This window comes from Vipera berus (genome assembly GCF_964194415.1).
Source record: "Vipera berus genome assembly, chromosome: 2".
In the NCBI taxonomy this organism is placed as follows: domain Eukaryota; kingdom Metazoa; phylum Chordata; class Lepidosauria; order Squamata; family Viperidae; genus Vipera; species Vipera berus.
Genome location: NC_138203.1, coordinates 180,991,021 through 181,008,157, shown reverse-complemented (window position 1 = coordinate 181,008,157; position 17,137 = coordinate 180,991,021). Strand labels below are relative to the sequence as shown.

The 17,137-nt window shown below is 39.6% G+C and overlaps 1 protein-coding gene across 2 annotated transcripts in view; it reads right to left on the bottom strand.

Moving 5' to 3' along the window:
• PKN1 (protein kinase N1) overlaps positions 1 to 16,865 on the bottom strand; it is an 89,569-nt gene extending 72,704 nt beyond the window's left edge. Inside the window, exon 1 of one of the 2 annotated variants that reach the window (XM_081317673.1) lies at positions 16,471 to 16,865. In XM_081317673.1, the coding sequence (XP_081173799.1) occupies positions 16,471 to 16,491 (21 nt within the window). In that variant the 5' untranslated portion in view covers positions 16,492 to 16,865. The remainder of the gene's footprint in view (positions 1 to 16,470) is intronic. The other variant, XM_081317675.1, reaches the window with a different exon arrangement.
• Between the last annotated feature and the right edge of the window lie 272 nt (positions 16,866 to 17,137).

Here is a 17,137-nt window from a genome sequence, read left to right as displayed (position 1 = left end):
CAAAGATCCTGTCATTTTCTCTTTTTAGTTATCTTGTAGTTATTAAACTGGGCATTAATCCAGCATTGATTAACTATATCTAATTAGATGGGCATCATAAATCCTCAAACTATATGGTAAAATCAAACCTGCTATACACCAAACCAAGCATGATTGGTATTAATTTCACAATTCATCACAACATAACCAAGCAGACTTATCAATAATTTCCTTCTTATGCAGGCTATTGTTCAACTTTATAGCCTGCATTTCAACATTTGGAACACATGTGTATTCCACAATCCTTGTCCATATGTAGCCTGATCACGTGCAGGGGATTTAAAATTTAGACACAAATAAGTCTACAGAAGGCAAATGAAATTATTCCATCATCTGTCAGTCAACTCTATACAGGAAACTGAAAACTAAGATTCTTGATAGCAAGCAGGTCCTGTTAACAGAAATGGTAATTAATAGCATTACTCCCTGATGGATTTTTAGTTATGTTGAGAATTATCACCTGATTTGCTTGTTGATTTAAAAGCAACCACAACATTCTCAAGATTGGGAATTTATTATGTACTGAGCAGCAAAATCTATGTATATTTTCTTGGAAGGAAGTCATGTTATCTATCTATGTTGTCCTTATTCAGTGACTTTTTGTCATCCAGGAACTACATTTCACTAGGACTATCTGTCAATACCCCTTCATGGATTACTGCCTTGTCGTGGCGAAGGGGCTTGCGTAATTCAATGAAGCTATGAGCTATGCCGTGCAGGGCCACCCAAGACGGACAGGTCATAGCCGAGAGTTCTGACAAAACGTGATCCACTGGAGAAGGAAATGGCAAACCACTCCAGTATCTTTGCCGTGAAAACCCTATGGACAGTACCAAAAGGCAAAACGATATGACGCTGGAAGATGAGCCCCTCAGGTCGGAAGGCGTCCAATATGCTACTGGGGAAGAGCAGAGGGCTAGTACTAGTAGCGCCAGAAAGAATGAAGCGACTGGGCCAAAGCCGAAAGGACGCTCAGCTGTGGATGTGTCTGGTGGTGAAAGGAAAGTCCGATGCTGTAAAGATTTTTTCTCCATAGGAACCTGGAATGTAAGATCCATGAATCAAGGAAAGCTGGACGTGGTCAAACAAGAGATGACAAGACTGAACATCGACATCTTAGGTATCAGCGAACTAAAATGGACAGGAATGGGTGAATTTAATTCAGATGACCATCAGGTATACTACTGCGGGCAAGAATCCCTCAGAAGAAATGGAGTAGCCTTCATAGTCAATAAAAGAGTAGGAAAAGCAATACTGGGATACAATCCTCAAAATGACAGAATGATCTCAGTTCGAATCCAAGGCAAACCATTCAATATCACAGTAGTCCAAGTCTATGCCCCAACCACCAGTGCTGAAGAGGATGAAATTGACCGGTTCTATGAAGCCCTACAGCACCTTATAGAACTAACACCCAAAAATGATGTCCTTATCATCATGGGGGATTGGAATGCTAAAGTAGGAAGCCAAAAGATAACTGGAATAACAGGCAAGTTTGGCCTTGGAGTACAAAATGAAGCAGGGCACAGGCTGATAGAATTTTGTCAAGAGAATACGATGGTCATAGCAAACACTCTTTTCCAACAACCCAAGAGACGGCTCTACACATGGACATCACCAGACGGTCATCACAGAAATCAGATTGACTATATGCTCTGCAGCCAAAGATGGAGAAGCTCTATACAGTCAGTAAAAACAAGACCAGGAGCTGACTGTGGCTCAGACCATGAGCTTCTCCTTGCAAAGTTTAAGCTTAAACTGAAGAAAGTAGGGAAAAGCACTAGGCCACTCAGGTATGAATTAAATCATATCCCTGTTGAATATACAGTAGAGGTGACAAATAGATTTAAGGAATTAGATCTGATAGACAGAGTGCCTGAAGAACTATGGACAGAGGTTCGCGACATTGTACAACAGGTAGCAACCAAAACCATCCCAAAGAAAAAGAAATGCAAGAAAGCAAAATGGCTGTCTGAGGAAGCTTTGCAAATAGCTAAGGAAAGGAGGGAAGCGAAAGGCAAGGGAGAAAAACATAGATATGCCCAATTGAATGCAGAATTCCAGAGAATAGCTAGAAGAGATAAGAATGCCTTCTTAAATGAACAGTGCAAAGAAATAGAAGAAAACAATAGAATAGGGAGGACCAGAGATCTTTTCAAGAAAATTGGAGAGATGAAGGGAACGTTTAATGCAAAAATGGGCATGATAAAGGACCAAAATGGCAGGGACCTAACAGAGGCAGAAGAGATTAAGAAGAGGTGGCAAAATTACACAGAAGAACTATACAAGAATGAGCTTAATGTCCCTGATAATCACAATGAGGTGGTCACTGACCTCGAGCCAGACATCCTAGAATGTGAAGTGAAGTGGGCCTTAGAAAAGCTGAGCAACAACAAAGCTAGTGGAGGTGACAGTATTCCAGCTGAGCTATTCAAAATCTTAAAAGACAGTGCAGTAAAAGTGCTACACTCAATTTGCCAGCAAATTTGGAAAACTCAACAGTGGCCACAGGATTGGAAAAGATCAGTTTACATTCCAATTCCAAAGAAAGGCAGTGCCAAAGAATGTTCAAACTATCGCACCATTGCACTCATTTCTCATGCTAGTAAAGTCATGCTTAAAATCCTACAAGCTAGACTTCAGCAGTATGTGGATCGAGAACTACCAGAAGTACAGGCAGGATTTCGAAGAGGCAGAGGAACTAGAGATCAAATTGCCAACATACGCTGGATCATGGAGAAAGCTAGGGAGTTCCAGAAAAACATCTACTTCTGCTTCATTGACTATGCTAAAGCCTTTGATTGTGTGGATCATAACAAACTGTGGCAAGTTCTTAAAGAGATGGGAGTACCAGACCATCTTATTTGTCTCTTGAGAAACCTATATGCGGGTCAAGAAGCAACAGTGAGAACTGGACACGGAACCACTGATTGGTTCAAAATTGGGAAAGGAGTCCGGCAAGGCTGTATACTGTCGCCCTGCCTATTTAACTTATATGCAGAGCACATCATGAGAAAGGCAGGGCTAGATGAATCAAAAGTTGGAATTAAGATTGCCGGAAGAAATATCAACAACCTAAGATACGCAGATGATACCACTCTAATGGCAGAAAGTGAAGAAGAACTAAAGAGCCTCTTGTTGCGGGTGAAGAAGGAGAGTGCAAAACTTGGGTTGAAACTTAACATTAAGAAAACCAAGATCATGGCATCTGGCCCTCTCAATTCCTGGCAAATAGATGGGGAAGAAATGGAGGTAGTGACAGATTTTATTTTCCTGGGCTCCAAGATCACTGCAGATGGGGACTGTAGCCAAGAAATTAAAAGACGCTTGCTCCTGGGGAGGAAAGCCATGGCAAATCTAGACAGCACACTAAAAAGCAGAGACATCACCCTGTCAACAAAAGTGCGTATAGTCAAGGCTATGGTCTTCCCAGTTGCAATGTATGGCAGTGAAAGTTGGACCATAAGAAAGGCTGAGCGCCAAAGAATTGAGGCCTTTGAACTATGGTGCTGGAGAAGACTCCTGCGAGTCCCTTGGACTGCAAGGCGATCAAACCGGTCAGTCCTAGAGGAGATCAATCCTGACTGCTCTTTAGAAGGCCAGATCCTGAAGCTAAAACTCAAATACTTTGGCCACCTAATGAGAAGGAAGGACTCACTGGAGAAAAGCCTAATGCTGGGAAAGATCGAGGGCAATAGAAGAAGGGGACGACAGAGAATGAGGTGGCTGGATGGAGTCACTGAAGCAGTAGGCGTGAGCTTAAATGGACTCCAGAATATGGTAGAGGACAGGAAGGCCTGGAGGAATGTTGTCCATAGGGTCGCGATGGGTCGGACACGACTTCGCAGCTAACAACAACAATCTGTCAATAACTGCTTTTTAAAATTCTTGTAAAATTTATGTTTATATAATTTAATAACGTTGCCTTGAATTGCCTTTTTTCCCCAAGCACCATGGTCTTCTCTAATGAATCTTGTCTTTCCAGTATATATTCAAAATATCTAAGTCTTACGTTTGTTATTAATATTTGTCCTTCATGTAGCCCAAAATATTCTCAACAATTTTCCAGAGCAGCAGCTTCATTTTTCCTTGTTTAGTCTTTCTAATGATCCAACTTTCATCACTCTAAGTCATTACTGGGGAAACCATAATTTTGACAATACATTGTTCATTGTCAATGTGATGTCTCTATATTTTAGTATCTAACATTGTCCAGACGATAAAATGTTTCCCTCTTTTTCTTAAATATATCTGTTGTTTTAAATATGTCTCTTGTCCAGGAAGCAATGCTAGTAATCACCATTTCTGTTAAATAATAGGACCTATTCATATTCAGTTATCTTCAGTTTTTTGTATTCCTTGTATTACCTTACCTTTTGCTCTTCTCTAGAACTCAGCATTTATTTGGAATAATTTTCCTCTGCTTTTATTGCCTTTCAGAGTTTTTTGGGAGGGGCAGTGTTTTCAGTATATCAAGAGATAACTATTTTACATTTCAAGATACCTTTATTTGCTTCACCTGTGTGGTATCTTGAATTTCTGCCCAAAGTTATTCAGGCACTACTATACAGTTATCAAATCTGATACATTTAACCTATTACCTTCATAATGCAATCATGTGGAATATTGCTGATATTGTTTATATGGTATTTGTTTTATGAATTTAAGTGCTAATTTTTAATCAAGAATGTTACAATCTGAACTGCAGTCAGTACCTGGCTTTGTTTTTGTGACAAAAAAGAATTTCCATCTTTGCCTAAAGGGTACGTAGAGTTTCATTCTGATATTCTCCATCTGTCCACGTGCAGAGTCCTCTTTTAGGTGGTTAAAACATTTAGTATGCCTGGCAGAACTCTTTCCTGCTTCATTTTATAAAGTAAGGTAACATTATTATTTCAGATGTTATTTTACTTCCAATTTTATTATTCCCGTCTCCTATAATTAGTAAGATATATTTCGCCGGTGTTGTATCTACAAGATGCTGTAAATTGTTACATCTGTACAAACTGTTTATGCCCTGCCTCTGCTGTTGGAACATAGGTTAGGATCACCATAATACTGATTGGTTTGCCTTGAATTTGATCTGACACTATAATATTGTTGTATTCAAGCACTGCCTTTGACATTCCTTTTTTAAATAATGATGGTAACTCTGTTTTGTTTTCAGTGGAAGCTCCTCTGAGGTGAAGTGATCCATTTTACTCCATTTAAGCTTACTCATCCCCTTGACATTGGTTCTGAATGTCTTGATTCACGGTTCTAACAGTCTACGTACCAGCAGTAGACATACCTTTGCAATACTGAATTTTATTTTATTTTTTGCCTCTGGGCTGATATAGATGACATCAATATATATCCTAGTGTCTCTGTTTAGAATTGAGTGAATTTTCTTTTTCTTGGAAACAATTCTCACTGAATTCTATAGTATTAATTTCTAACTTCCCCAAAATTGCAGCTACAGTATGTAGATGTATAGGGGGACGCGGTGGCTCAGTGGGTTAGGACGCTGAGCTTGTCGATCAGAAGGTCAGCAGTTTGGCGGGTCAAATCCCGAGTGCCACGTAACAGAGTGAGCGTCTGTTACTCGTCCCAGCTTCTGCCAACCTAGCAGTTCGAAAGCACGTAAAAATGCAAGTAGAAAAATAGGGACCACTACGGTGGGAAGGTAACAGCGTTCCGTGCGCCTTTGGCGTCTAGTCATGCCGGCCACATAACCATGGAGACGTCCTCGGACAAGCGCTGACTCTTTGGCTTTGAAACGGAGATGAGCACCGCCCCTAGAGTCGAAAATGACTAGCACGCATGTGCGGGGGAGCCTTTACCTAGATGTATAGGGCAACTCAAAAAGGTCTAAGGTCAACAAGTCACTTTAAAAAAAACAAAAACAGCTGCAATACTAGAAACTTAGTTTTGAGCAATGTCACTTAAAATCTTCTCTCATTCACAGGAAGAAAAAAGTCGAATGGTAAAAATGTATTATTAACAGCAACATGAAGCTCTATGATTTGAATGTTAAAAGCAATACTAGATGTTCTTTGGCATTCTACTAAAAAGTTATTGAATTGAATGATTTCATTAAAAACAGCACCTGAATTGTGATAATAACCTTGTGGGTTTTCAGACCATCACAATATTTACATCCTTGGTTCAGAGAGATAGTCCACTGTTGAAGTGAAGGAAATGCCTTACTGTTCAATGTCGTTACCAACTTTCCAAAATGCTTTTGATTTTTTTTAAAAAAATTAGAATATAAACAGATAATTGCTACCCACACTTAGTATCAATCTCAGATATTGAAGAAGGGAACACTGTCCTTTATAACCATATAAAGCTTACTCTAAAATATTTATAGACAGTGACTTAAGTCTTCAGATAGCATTGAAATGAGATGGGCAGAAAATAAATCTAATAAATTAAAAAAATGCATCTTATCTGCTTTGGCCCATAGTTCAATTCCACCTTTTGGATTTATATGTTTATACAATATGCACATAACTTTATCTACAGTTTACTATTTACTATTAATTCAGACAAAAAGAAAAGTTGTTGCATGGCAGATCCCTGTCTATATAAATATTCAAATAGTTTCTGAGACCTGAGCCTTTGCAGTAAATTTTAAAAAAGAAGAAATGGCATTAACGCCAAGAGTTTTGGTTTTGTTTTTTTAAAAAATCCAATAAAACTTAGTGTAATCTAGGCACTGGATATTAATGGTATTCAAGGAAAGCAGGACTGTTATGTTTACAGCAGTAAACAACAAATTAAAGGTAGGATTGCAATCAACCGTCAACATAATTCTAGAACAGGGTTTTAAAACTATTATTTTTTTAGCAAACTGTAATGACTTTGTTCCCACATAAATCTATATGAAAGTAGGGGCTTCATACATCACATTGTCCAAGCCAAACAAATCATTTTATGACTTGCTTTTATGCATGACACAGCCAATATCCACAGGGTGGTCTCTAAGCTGGCCAGCCAAACAATAATGGCTTTCAGCTAAGGGATTCTAGGCATCTACAGAATAAATTAAAAATAAACATAGCAAAGAACTCTTAGTTCTTCCCCAAGATTACAATTTCTGGGACTTGCTGGATAGAAATTAAAACAATGAAACTACTCAGAATCAGGTTTAAATGTTGATATAGGAACATATTAACTGAGTTGTTCAAGGTTTCTCTGGGAACTTGCATCAGAAGAGTAGATAAATTAACATGATTTGCAAGATTCCTCCCTTCAGATGGATCGTCAGGGTCTTTCTGACTATCTACACAACACCCTCTCTTTTCCCTCCGCATTTTGAATCTGGTGCCTCAAATATTTTCACATGCACTTTTTTCCCTACACCACATACATTTTTTCCCATGCACTGTCTTTTCCCTAATTTGGGGAACAGATTTGGAGAAGCAAAAGAAACAGCTTTGCAACTCCAAAGAGGAACACTTGATCCTCTCCATTAACTAAATCTGAATTGTTTATATAAAAAGTAAAGCTTCTCTCCTAAATGAATAAGATAGATTCAATCTTCGTTCAAGCCAGAGGTTACAAATTACTGCTGTCAGGCTCCTTTGGAGAATGTTCCACACACCTTCCATCCATAGCACAGTCACCATGTAACTGTTACACTAGTACACACTTCAGATTGCACAACCAGCAATGGAAAGAACACAATAATTTAACTTTCCCTCCAAATCAAGAGAAGGTTTGGATCCATAAGCCAAGGAATGCAAAGAGTTGGAATTATTTATCTTTCACATAAACAAAATAAAAACTCTGAACTCTATTACTATTAACCACTTTGAAGGGTGGAACCATAATGTTCAGTGATATACACAACTGTTCCTCTGAAAAATTTATCTATCTAGTTGGCTATTGTCCAGCATCTGTTGTAGAGAATATATGGAAACTCAAAGCACAGAAACATACTGTTTTGCTACCGAAACATGCAACAGCATATTCCTGTTGGACAAACTCTAACTTTCAGCTCCCACATGCTACAGGACAGGGGTAGGCAACCTCGGCTCTTTTATGACTCATGGACTTCAACTCCCAGAATTCCTGAGTCAGCTGACTCAGGAATTCTGGGAGTTGAAGTCCATGAGTCATAAAAGAGCCGAGGTTGCCTACCCTTGCTATAGGAGATACTCCAGAGGATCAGCACCATTAAGGCTATTAAAAGAGAGCCTTCATCTGAATACAGAAACATTAAAATGGGACTGCAAAGAATACTATATGAGGCTGCAGAAAAGAAATATAAGCAGACAATAAGGGATGCTAACAATGCTTGGAAGGAACCTAACATTAATAACATTAAAATCAACAATCAGTTATTTAAATAGACTAGAAGCAGAAGAATGACTAAGAAAATTGGAATGACAGAGAAGTTAAAGTAGATCTAAGAAATAGCTTAAATGAAAAGTTAATCCCTCAAATGTATCTTTGTGCAGAAGACTAGAAAATATTTTCAGGAATAAAGTACTATATATGAAAGTGAGGCAAATTGATTTTGAGATTGATGAATAAGATTGCAAAGGGATCCTCAAGGCATGAGAAAAAAGATTGTGGTCTGCAATCCATTTACCAGGACAGAAAATCTGAATGACATGTGAAAATCAGACAAGGGAAACCTGTTCAGCTGTTAACAACCTTTTTGGTGGATGAGTTACCACAGTCCAGGTCAAGAAGGCAGAATTAGGCAGCTTCCCTTGCAAGGAGAACAGGCAAATTACCAAGAACACAAAGCTGTTTACAGCTACTTACAGCCACAAATCAAAATTTTCAGAGTCTACTATTACCAGATTTACTAAAACGATAAAAGGAATTAGATTACAGAAATATCGGCAACTGGATATATTTACTTTAGCACCCAAATTATCTTTAAATTCATTTCTTGACATTCTGTTTAATCACTGTTATATATACTGAGAAAGTTATCAACCTGTGTTCTTGATAAAAGAAGAACATGCATATATTTTCTACTTGTAATATTTTTTCCTATCCTCTTTCACAGTCTCTTAGCCAACCATTACAAGCCTTTTGACAAAGTAGATGAAAATCTCCTGAGGAAACTTATTTCAGTTATGAAAGAAGTTTTTTAATTGGATCAATAATTAGTAACCAGTAAGAATACAAAGCAAAATGTAAAATAAATGGACAAGAGTTCCCTGCTGCTCCTTAATTGTTCATAAATAATTTGCAATTCAAGGTAAGCAGAAGCTATATTTTCTAACACCAGTTAATGTAGGATGATTAATGAGACAACAACAATTCCCAAATGATCTCTCCACACTGAAGGAATTTAAAATAAACAAGCATAAAATGGCCAACATATAAACAAGTACAATTTGAAGCACAAAAAACTCTAACTTTTGTGAATGCACCTGGTAGTGACTGTTCAGATCCTGCAATTCCTATAGATAACTCAATAAAATATCCATCCAGTGCACAACTGTTGGAAAGAAGGCCATTAAAAATTAAAATGTTCATATTGTGATGTAATAAACAAGTGCCAGATGCAACCACACTTCGAATAAGTAATACAGATCTGATTGCATCTCAAAAAGGTTATGTTAAATTGTTCTTGAAAAGGTGGAGAAAAGTTCATTCAATTTGATATCAGAATCCAGTATCATTACGTGAATTTGTACCATGAGAGCTTCAAGACAGAAGAGTTGTAACTGTTCATATTGCCACTACGTGGTAGAGAATTCCAGTTTATAATACAAACCTAAACTGTGAAATTCATTGCTGCAAGATGTACAGATGCCCACAAATTGCTTGGACTTTAAAAGGGTACTGAGTAATTTATGACTACTTTACCATAAAAATATGAGTACTGTATGCTATTAAGCATGATGATTACATATTATTTCCAAGATTGGAGACAGCATGAAGTATTTAGGCAGAAAGGTACATCTGCATTTTTGTCTTGCTTGTGTAAATCTCAAAGGCATTTACTGGCTGCTCTAGGAACAAAATGCTGGACTTCAGCCTCTTCTATTCTTAAGGCTCTGTGCAAAGAGAATATTCACATTCATGAATTTTACCATCACATTAGATTTTCTTGTAATGGCTAGAAATGTAAACTGCCTCTGTCAAATTCTGCTGCCATATAATCAGTACAAAGATTTAGGCAAAACTATTATCCTACCATGAAAATAATACTGTGTAAAAAATAAAAAATGAATGTTCATCCTACATGCGATATATCTGCTGCACACTGCGTAATCTGTACATTACAGCTCAGTAATGACACACTAAGGGACGCGGTGGCTCAGTGGGTTAGGACGCTGAACTTGTCGATCGGAAGGTCGGCAGTTTGGCGGGTCGAATCCTGAGTGCCGCGTAACAGAGTGAGCGCCTGTTACTCGTCCCAGCTTCTGCCCACCTAGCAGTTCGAAAGCATGTAAAAATGCAAGTAGAAAAATAGGGACCACTACGGTGGGAAGGTAACAGCGTTCCGTGCGCCTTTGGCGTCTAGTCATGCCGGCCACATGACCACGGAGACGTCCTCGGACAAGCGCTGGCTCTTCGGCTATGAAACGGAGATGAGCACCGGCCCCTAGAGTCGGAAACGACTAGCACACATGTGCGGGGGAACCTTTACCTTTACCTTTAATGACACACTACTTATATACAAAAGATAAGACTGAAGAAAACAAAGTAGTTATTGCTCCTTCTTAAACTTTTTTTTAGCATTTGATGAAATTTTTAAAAAATCTAGACACATGGAACTTCTACCTATTAATTTCATATCAGACTAGATGGGAAAGGTTTTTCAACAGGTGATTCAACTGCTACTCCAGGCAGCCATGATGGTGACAGATATAGACCTTTTTCAGTTGAGTTTCAGGCTGGGACACAGTACTGAAGCAGCATTGAACATTCTCATGCAGCACTTCTGGCAGAACCTGGATAGGTTACTTAGTTCTCCTTGATGCCTCAGAGATTTTTGATACCATTAATTATTGCATTGTTCTGGATTGCCTATTGGGAGTAGGGGTGAAGGTGGGAACAGTTCTATGGTAGTTCTGCTCTCTTCTATGTGGATGGTCCCAACTGATATTGACAGTGGAGGAGACGTTAAAGCTAAGGCTCCTAACCTGTGGGGTGCCTCAAGGATCAATACTGTCACCGCTTCTATTTAATTTCTACATGAAGCCATTGGCAAGGCCATCTAATAATTTGAATCAAATATCAATAATACGCTGGTGGGATCAGTTTTATATTTATATCTTAATTCCAGGCCATCCTATTGATGCTGGAATCTGGAGACCTCAGGGCTCTGAATGACATAGAACAGACTTATATTCAATCTCAGCAAGACTGAGAGGCTGGGGATACTTTGACCTCTTGTCCCAGAAATTTTCATCTTTAGTCCTAGATGGGGTAGTACAGTATTTCCCCCTTTGAGATTTGTGTGTAGCTTAGGAATTCTCCTGGATTGTCAGCTCCTTATCTTTAAAGGAAGGAAGATCTTTGCACAGATTCTTCTGCTGTATCAGTTGCACCCACTTCTAGATTGGGGAGGCTCTCCAGATAATCAGTCATCCTCTTCACTTCATGTTTAGACAATAACAATGTGCTTTACAAGGGGCTGCCCTTGAAGACCACCTGGAATCTATAACCAGTCCAGAATGTGGCATTGCAAACAGTAATACGTATGCCATAATGTATGCCCAGGTAATACCCTGTTCTATGAAATACATGAGGGACGCAGTGGCTCAGTGGGTTAGGACGCTGAGCTTGTCGATCAGAAGGTCAGCAGTTTGGTGGGTTAAATCCCGAGTGCCACGTAACAGAGTGAGCACCTGTTACTCGTCCCAGCTTCTGCCAACCTAGCAGTTCGAAAGCACGTAAAAATGCAAGTAGAAAAATAGGGACCACTACCGTGGGAAGGTAACAGCATTCCGTGCGCCTTTGGCGTCTAGTCATGCCAGCCACATGATCATGGAGACGTCCTTGGACAAGCGCTGGCTCTTTGGCTTTGAAACGGAGATGAGCACCGGCCCCTAGAGTTGGAAACGACTAGCACGCATGTGCAGGGGAACCTTTACCTTTACTTTTTATGAAATACATTGGTTGTCAGTTAGCTTCTGAGTGCAATTCAATATGCTGGTTACCATTTACAAAGAGGTCTAGCTATCTGAGGAATTGCCTATCCCCAATCATTTCTACCTTGTATTATTGGGCAAAATTGGCATGCTTTGGGTCCATCAACTAATCAAGGTCATCTGATGAGACCCAGGAAATTTACTCCCTGGAATAGAGATCTCCCAAAAGATCCATATGGCCCTATCTTGTCTAGTTTTAATCAGTTTTTGACATCAGTTTTTCCCCCACATCTTAGATTCGGGTGGTAGTAAATTTCCTGTTGGGACCAATGCTGCAACGTTTAAAAATTATTTTGATTTCTCATTTTTAATATCATACACTGCCCAGTGGCCCTCTATGTTTGATAGATTTTTCCCATGTATACCTTAATTGGCTCTATCAGACATGGTTTTTAGCTATTAGTCAACACCTGATATTCAAAGTCCCCAACTTAACTTACATAATGGCCCCAACGAGAAGAACTTCCTCAAATTTAGATAATAAGCAAACATGGGTTCTATTTTTTTGAATTCCAGGTGCTTCTGCTTCTTTATTTTTACTTTTTCGTGGACTATTGGCAACTTCAATGAGACCAGTTACAACTTTATCACCTTTACTCTGATTTGTGAATTTAGTCTTATGTGAAACTCATTTTTTGCTGGCTTGTTGTTAAATCATATATTGATCTACCTTTAAACATTTGCATATAAATTTCTATAAATAAAGTTAAGCAATTCTAAACTATTGCAAATATACCTAAAAACATTAAGCCTATATTCTTTGGCATTTGTCTAAGCCTGGGATTTGTTATACATTACATTAAGACAAGGATCAAAAGTGAATCCGCAGAAAAACAAAATCTGATTTGATTCTAACTTAGTCAGAAACTAATATTGTAAGATCTTACCTATAATGCTTTACTATAGATGGCTCTGCATGACATTCTGAATCACAAAGTAGCCAATCACATTTTAGCCTGATTTGTCATTTGAGCCCAGGTGGTACAATTAACTGATGGTTCCAAAACATCATACAAATATAGAAAATAGGGTTAAGTAAACTATGTGTTTCAATAAGCCATTGGTAAATGCATCATGTGAACACAATCATTACATTAAAAATGGTTGGACAAACTACCCATAGAAAAGAAATAATACTTTGTCCAACTGAGTGGAAAAATTTGCCACATAATAAATTTGCATTAGGTTTTCACATTTTTTACTTGAAGTCTAGAAGGCACTGGTATTAAATTGTGAAAAAGGAACTGTCTTTTTTCTATTTGTCTCATTTAAGGACAAAGATCTAAACTAAATGTTACACATCCTCATGAGTAAATGGCTATTTTTCCAAATGAAAAACAAATCTTAAATATCACAGTCTGGAGGTAAGAAATGTGAGTGCTTGTTTTCCCCCGTCTCGCTGATGAAATAAGATATCAAAATTTTACATCACGTTTTAATTTATTCAACATATTTAAAGTCTGCTTTTCAAAAATCTAAGCTTAATAACAAAGCTTTCAGACAATAAGATAAAAACATTTAAACATGTAAACTTTTACTGAAAAACTGTACTGTCATTCAGAAAGTAAAAGTACATTTGAAGTTTAAAGAAGTTTATAAAACTTTAAATACTTCTATTTCTATTCCTCTGCAGCCAACTGCACAATTCTAAAGCTATTTTTCTTTTTTTAAAACAGATATTAATGTATGCATTCAATGCCTTCAACTTAGCACATTCTCATGTACCCTTGCATGTATGCATAATCTGAAGAGGCTGAAATTCAGTTCACAGTTCAAAGCAAGCTGTTCTCTAGCTCTTTGTTTTATATTTGTCATTTTTGCAATCTTTTGAAGTATTTTGTCTAAAAAAATTATTCTTCATTTCAAACACCACAAGCTAAACAATATAAAATGCAATGTCAGGCTTAATCTGAAGTTTTGTCCCTTTTAGCTCAATAGACTGTTGACAGTACAAGGTAAGGGCTGACAGTAATGGATTTGATTATCAGCACCATATCTTTAATAATTGAAATGTTGTTAGCTCTACAGACAAGTAAGAATGATTTTAGCACATCGATTTTTAAGCTGGCAATGATCATTTAAACAAGCAAGCAACAAAGCATATAGTAGCTATAATTCTTATCTTGCAGTTTACTGTAGATTCCCATTCTTTCCAAAGCAGACTAATGGCCAAGAAAATTGGCCACAAAGCAGAAATCTCCATCCAGCAGTTACAGAAAGTCTTTAATATTCCAATCAACAGGTAGCCTTATATGCTGAATCCTTAAAACTCCATTGCAGGGCCATTCCACATAATACTGTCTAAATGAAATTTGCCTAGCAAATGCTTTATTTCAGGAAATGGTCTGTGTATGTCTCCCTGATTAAAAATCTTACATCAGCACTTTAAACTCCTTTTTCAAGAGAACTCCCCAGATACCACAGAAAGAAACAATAAATCCAAACAAATGAAAATAGCTTGACAGCAAAAAAAACACCTTAAACTGACAGCAACAATCATAGTACAAGGGAGAAAGTAAAAATATGTGTAAAGATAGGTTATTACATCTCTTGCAATATTATTCAGAGGAAATAAAATGTATCGTATTCCTAGCAAAAATCAAGAAGAATTATATTCCATTTCATTTCCTAAAGGGGAAACATCCTTCTGAAGTTAAAGAAAGGTCTCATTCAGTTTTACCATTATAGGACACACAAAGGAAGAAGGAATAGAATTTCCAAGGCTGATGGCACTGACAGATTCAGACTCAGAAGCAGGTAAGAATAGCCAGGCTGAATAAAGCCAAATGCCCTTCCGATTAAGAATTCTGATGTGCCCATACCCCATCAGATCTATACCAATGGGAAATCCATAACCAAGATGATGCACTAGCACCCTCCAATTGACATTTCTACCTATTGATACTGAGACAAAGGACCTCATAATACACAATCATCATTATCCATGTATCTGTTCAAAGTTTTTCAAACTGGGAACCCCCATCTCTTAAGGTTTGTGGTAGAGAATTCTGTAGTTTCACTGCACACTTCCTCAAGCAATTTTTTCCCCCTGTCTGAATCTCAAAGTATTCGGCTTCCGGGTGGGTAGAATTCTAATATTAGGAGAACAAAAAATCTCTATTTAATCTCTTCATACTGTGCCTAACTTCATATGTTTTTGTCATACGTTCTTTTGCTTAAAATCTAAAATGGTGTAGCTTCTTTTCATTGGGGTCGACCACTGAACCTTTTGACTGCTCTAATTCCACAATATCTTCTTGAAATGTCAGGACCAGAAGTATAAACAGCATTCCAAGTATGGTCAGAGACAGGAGTAGACAAAGACACTGCAGCATTTGTCAGCGATATTTTCTATTCCTTTTCCAATGATCCTTAAAGCACAGTGGAATTGGCTCTTTCACAGAAACCATTCATAGGATGTTTTTGCCACAGCCTCAATATCTGCTTCCTTATCAGGCACTAACTCAGATGGACATTCTTGCCTTCCAGCCAGTGAAACATGAATGGTTTCGCCAATCTCTATACATGTTCTCCCAGTTTCCAATGTCTTTTTTTGTCTTTTTACCATCCAAAATAAGTTAAGTCAAGTAAGCAAACCTCGCCACATGATTACTCACGGGTGAGATGTCTACTTCAAAGGTTAAAAAAGAAATGAAGTCTTCAATTAGCTATCATCCCATCTAAAACCAGGCTCGTTTCTGTCCCTCTTTGAAAGAGGTAGTGACAAGATGACAAGAGGTAGAAGGCAGGCACTCAGTGATTAACTATCTTCTACAGACTCCCCTCAATCTCCCACCCAAGCCAGATGGACATGTACACACATACCCACTGATATTATGTATCTGTTCATGGGCTTCCACGGGCAAAAGATGCTACTAACCAGTTTCCCTGATCAATGAAGCAGAATGTTCGTGTTTACCGAACAGAGACCCCCAGGACACTACCAAGCAGCAATCCGAGTCTAGGTCCCTGAATCTCTTAAGTCTCCCTTTCCTCCTACCAGTACTTACGGAAGGATAAACATAAGCAAGCCGCCGGGGGGGGGGGGGGAAAGAGAGGACAGTACCAGATCGCGCAGTGAAAGCCTGAATACCAGGAATGGCCAGCAGCCCCTGTCGCCCCCGCTGCCACCAGCTGGCAGGAGGAGCGAGAAGGGCGCCGAGCTAAGTCCGAACCAGGTGCAAGAAGGCGTCCCGCAGCCGCTCATCTGTTGCTACTCCAAAGGAGGCAGCGATCGGCGGCCCTTTCCCCTCCCAATCTCGTCGCGCCGGCTCTCTGGTGGGAATAGAGGCAGGAGCGAGAAAGTCTGGCTTCTTACCTGAAGCGAATCATTCGCCATCTCCGCCTCCCTCGTTTCCCGCCGAGTCTCAGCTGGCTTCCTCCTCTTCTTCGCGTCGCGTCGTTCCTGGGGAAAGCGGCTGCTCCCCGGGGCGCCCTTACAGCTACAGCCGATTCGCCATCCTCTCCTCCTCCGCCGCTGGTTGGCGGGGCGTGCAGGGAGCCGTTGAGCCCCACAAGAGGGCGGTCCACCCACCCACCCACCCACAAAGCAAGCAAGCAAGCAACGGCCGAGCGGACCAAAGGAAGCAGGACTCGAAAGCCTCCCTTAATAAGAGGCAGCAGCTCGCTCCGGCGGGCAGGCAGCTGTCTTGCAGCGGCTGCGATGGCTGCAGGAGTAGCAGTTGTAGTAGCAGCAGCAGCAGCTTCGTCTCCCCGCGGCCCCCACAAAACCTTCGGACGGAGTGCGGAGCTGCACAGAAATACCCTCCCTCCCCCTCCCTCCCTCCTGACCCGAGTACAGTGTGCGCCGCTCACTCTTATTGTTGCGGCGGCCGAGCTGGCTGGCTGGCTCGCTCCCTCCCAGCGCCCAACTTGCCGGACTGGTCACGTGAGCGGAGGAGCGCGAACCGAGTCGGGCAAGCGGTGGGGCGAGGAGCGAGGCCGAGAGACTTATTGTGGCTGCAGCGAGCTTCGGGGAGGGGGGG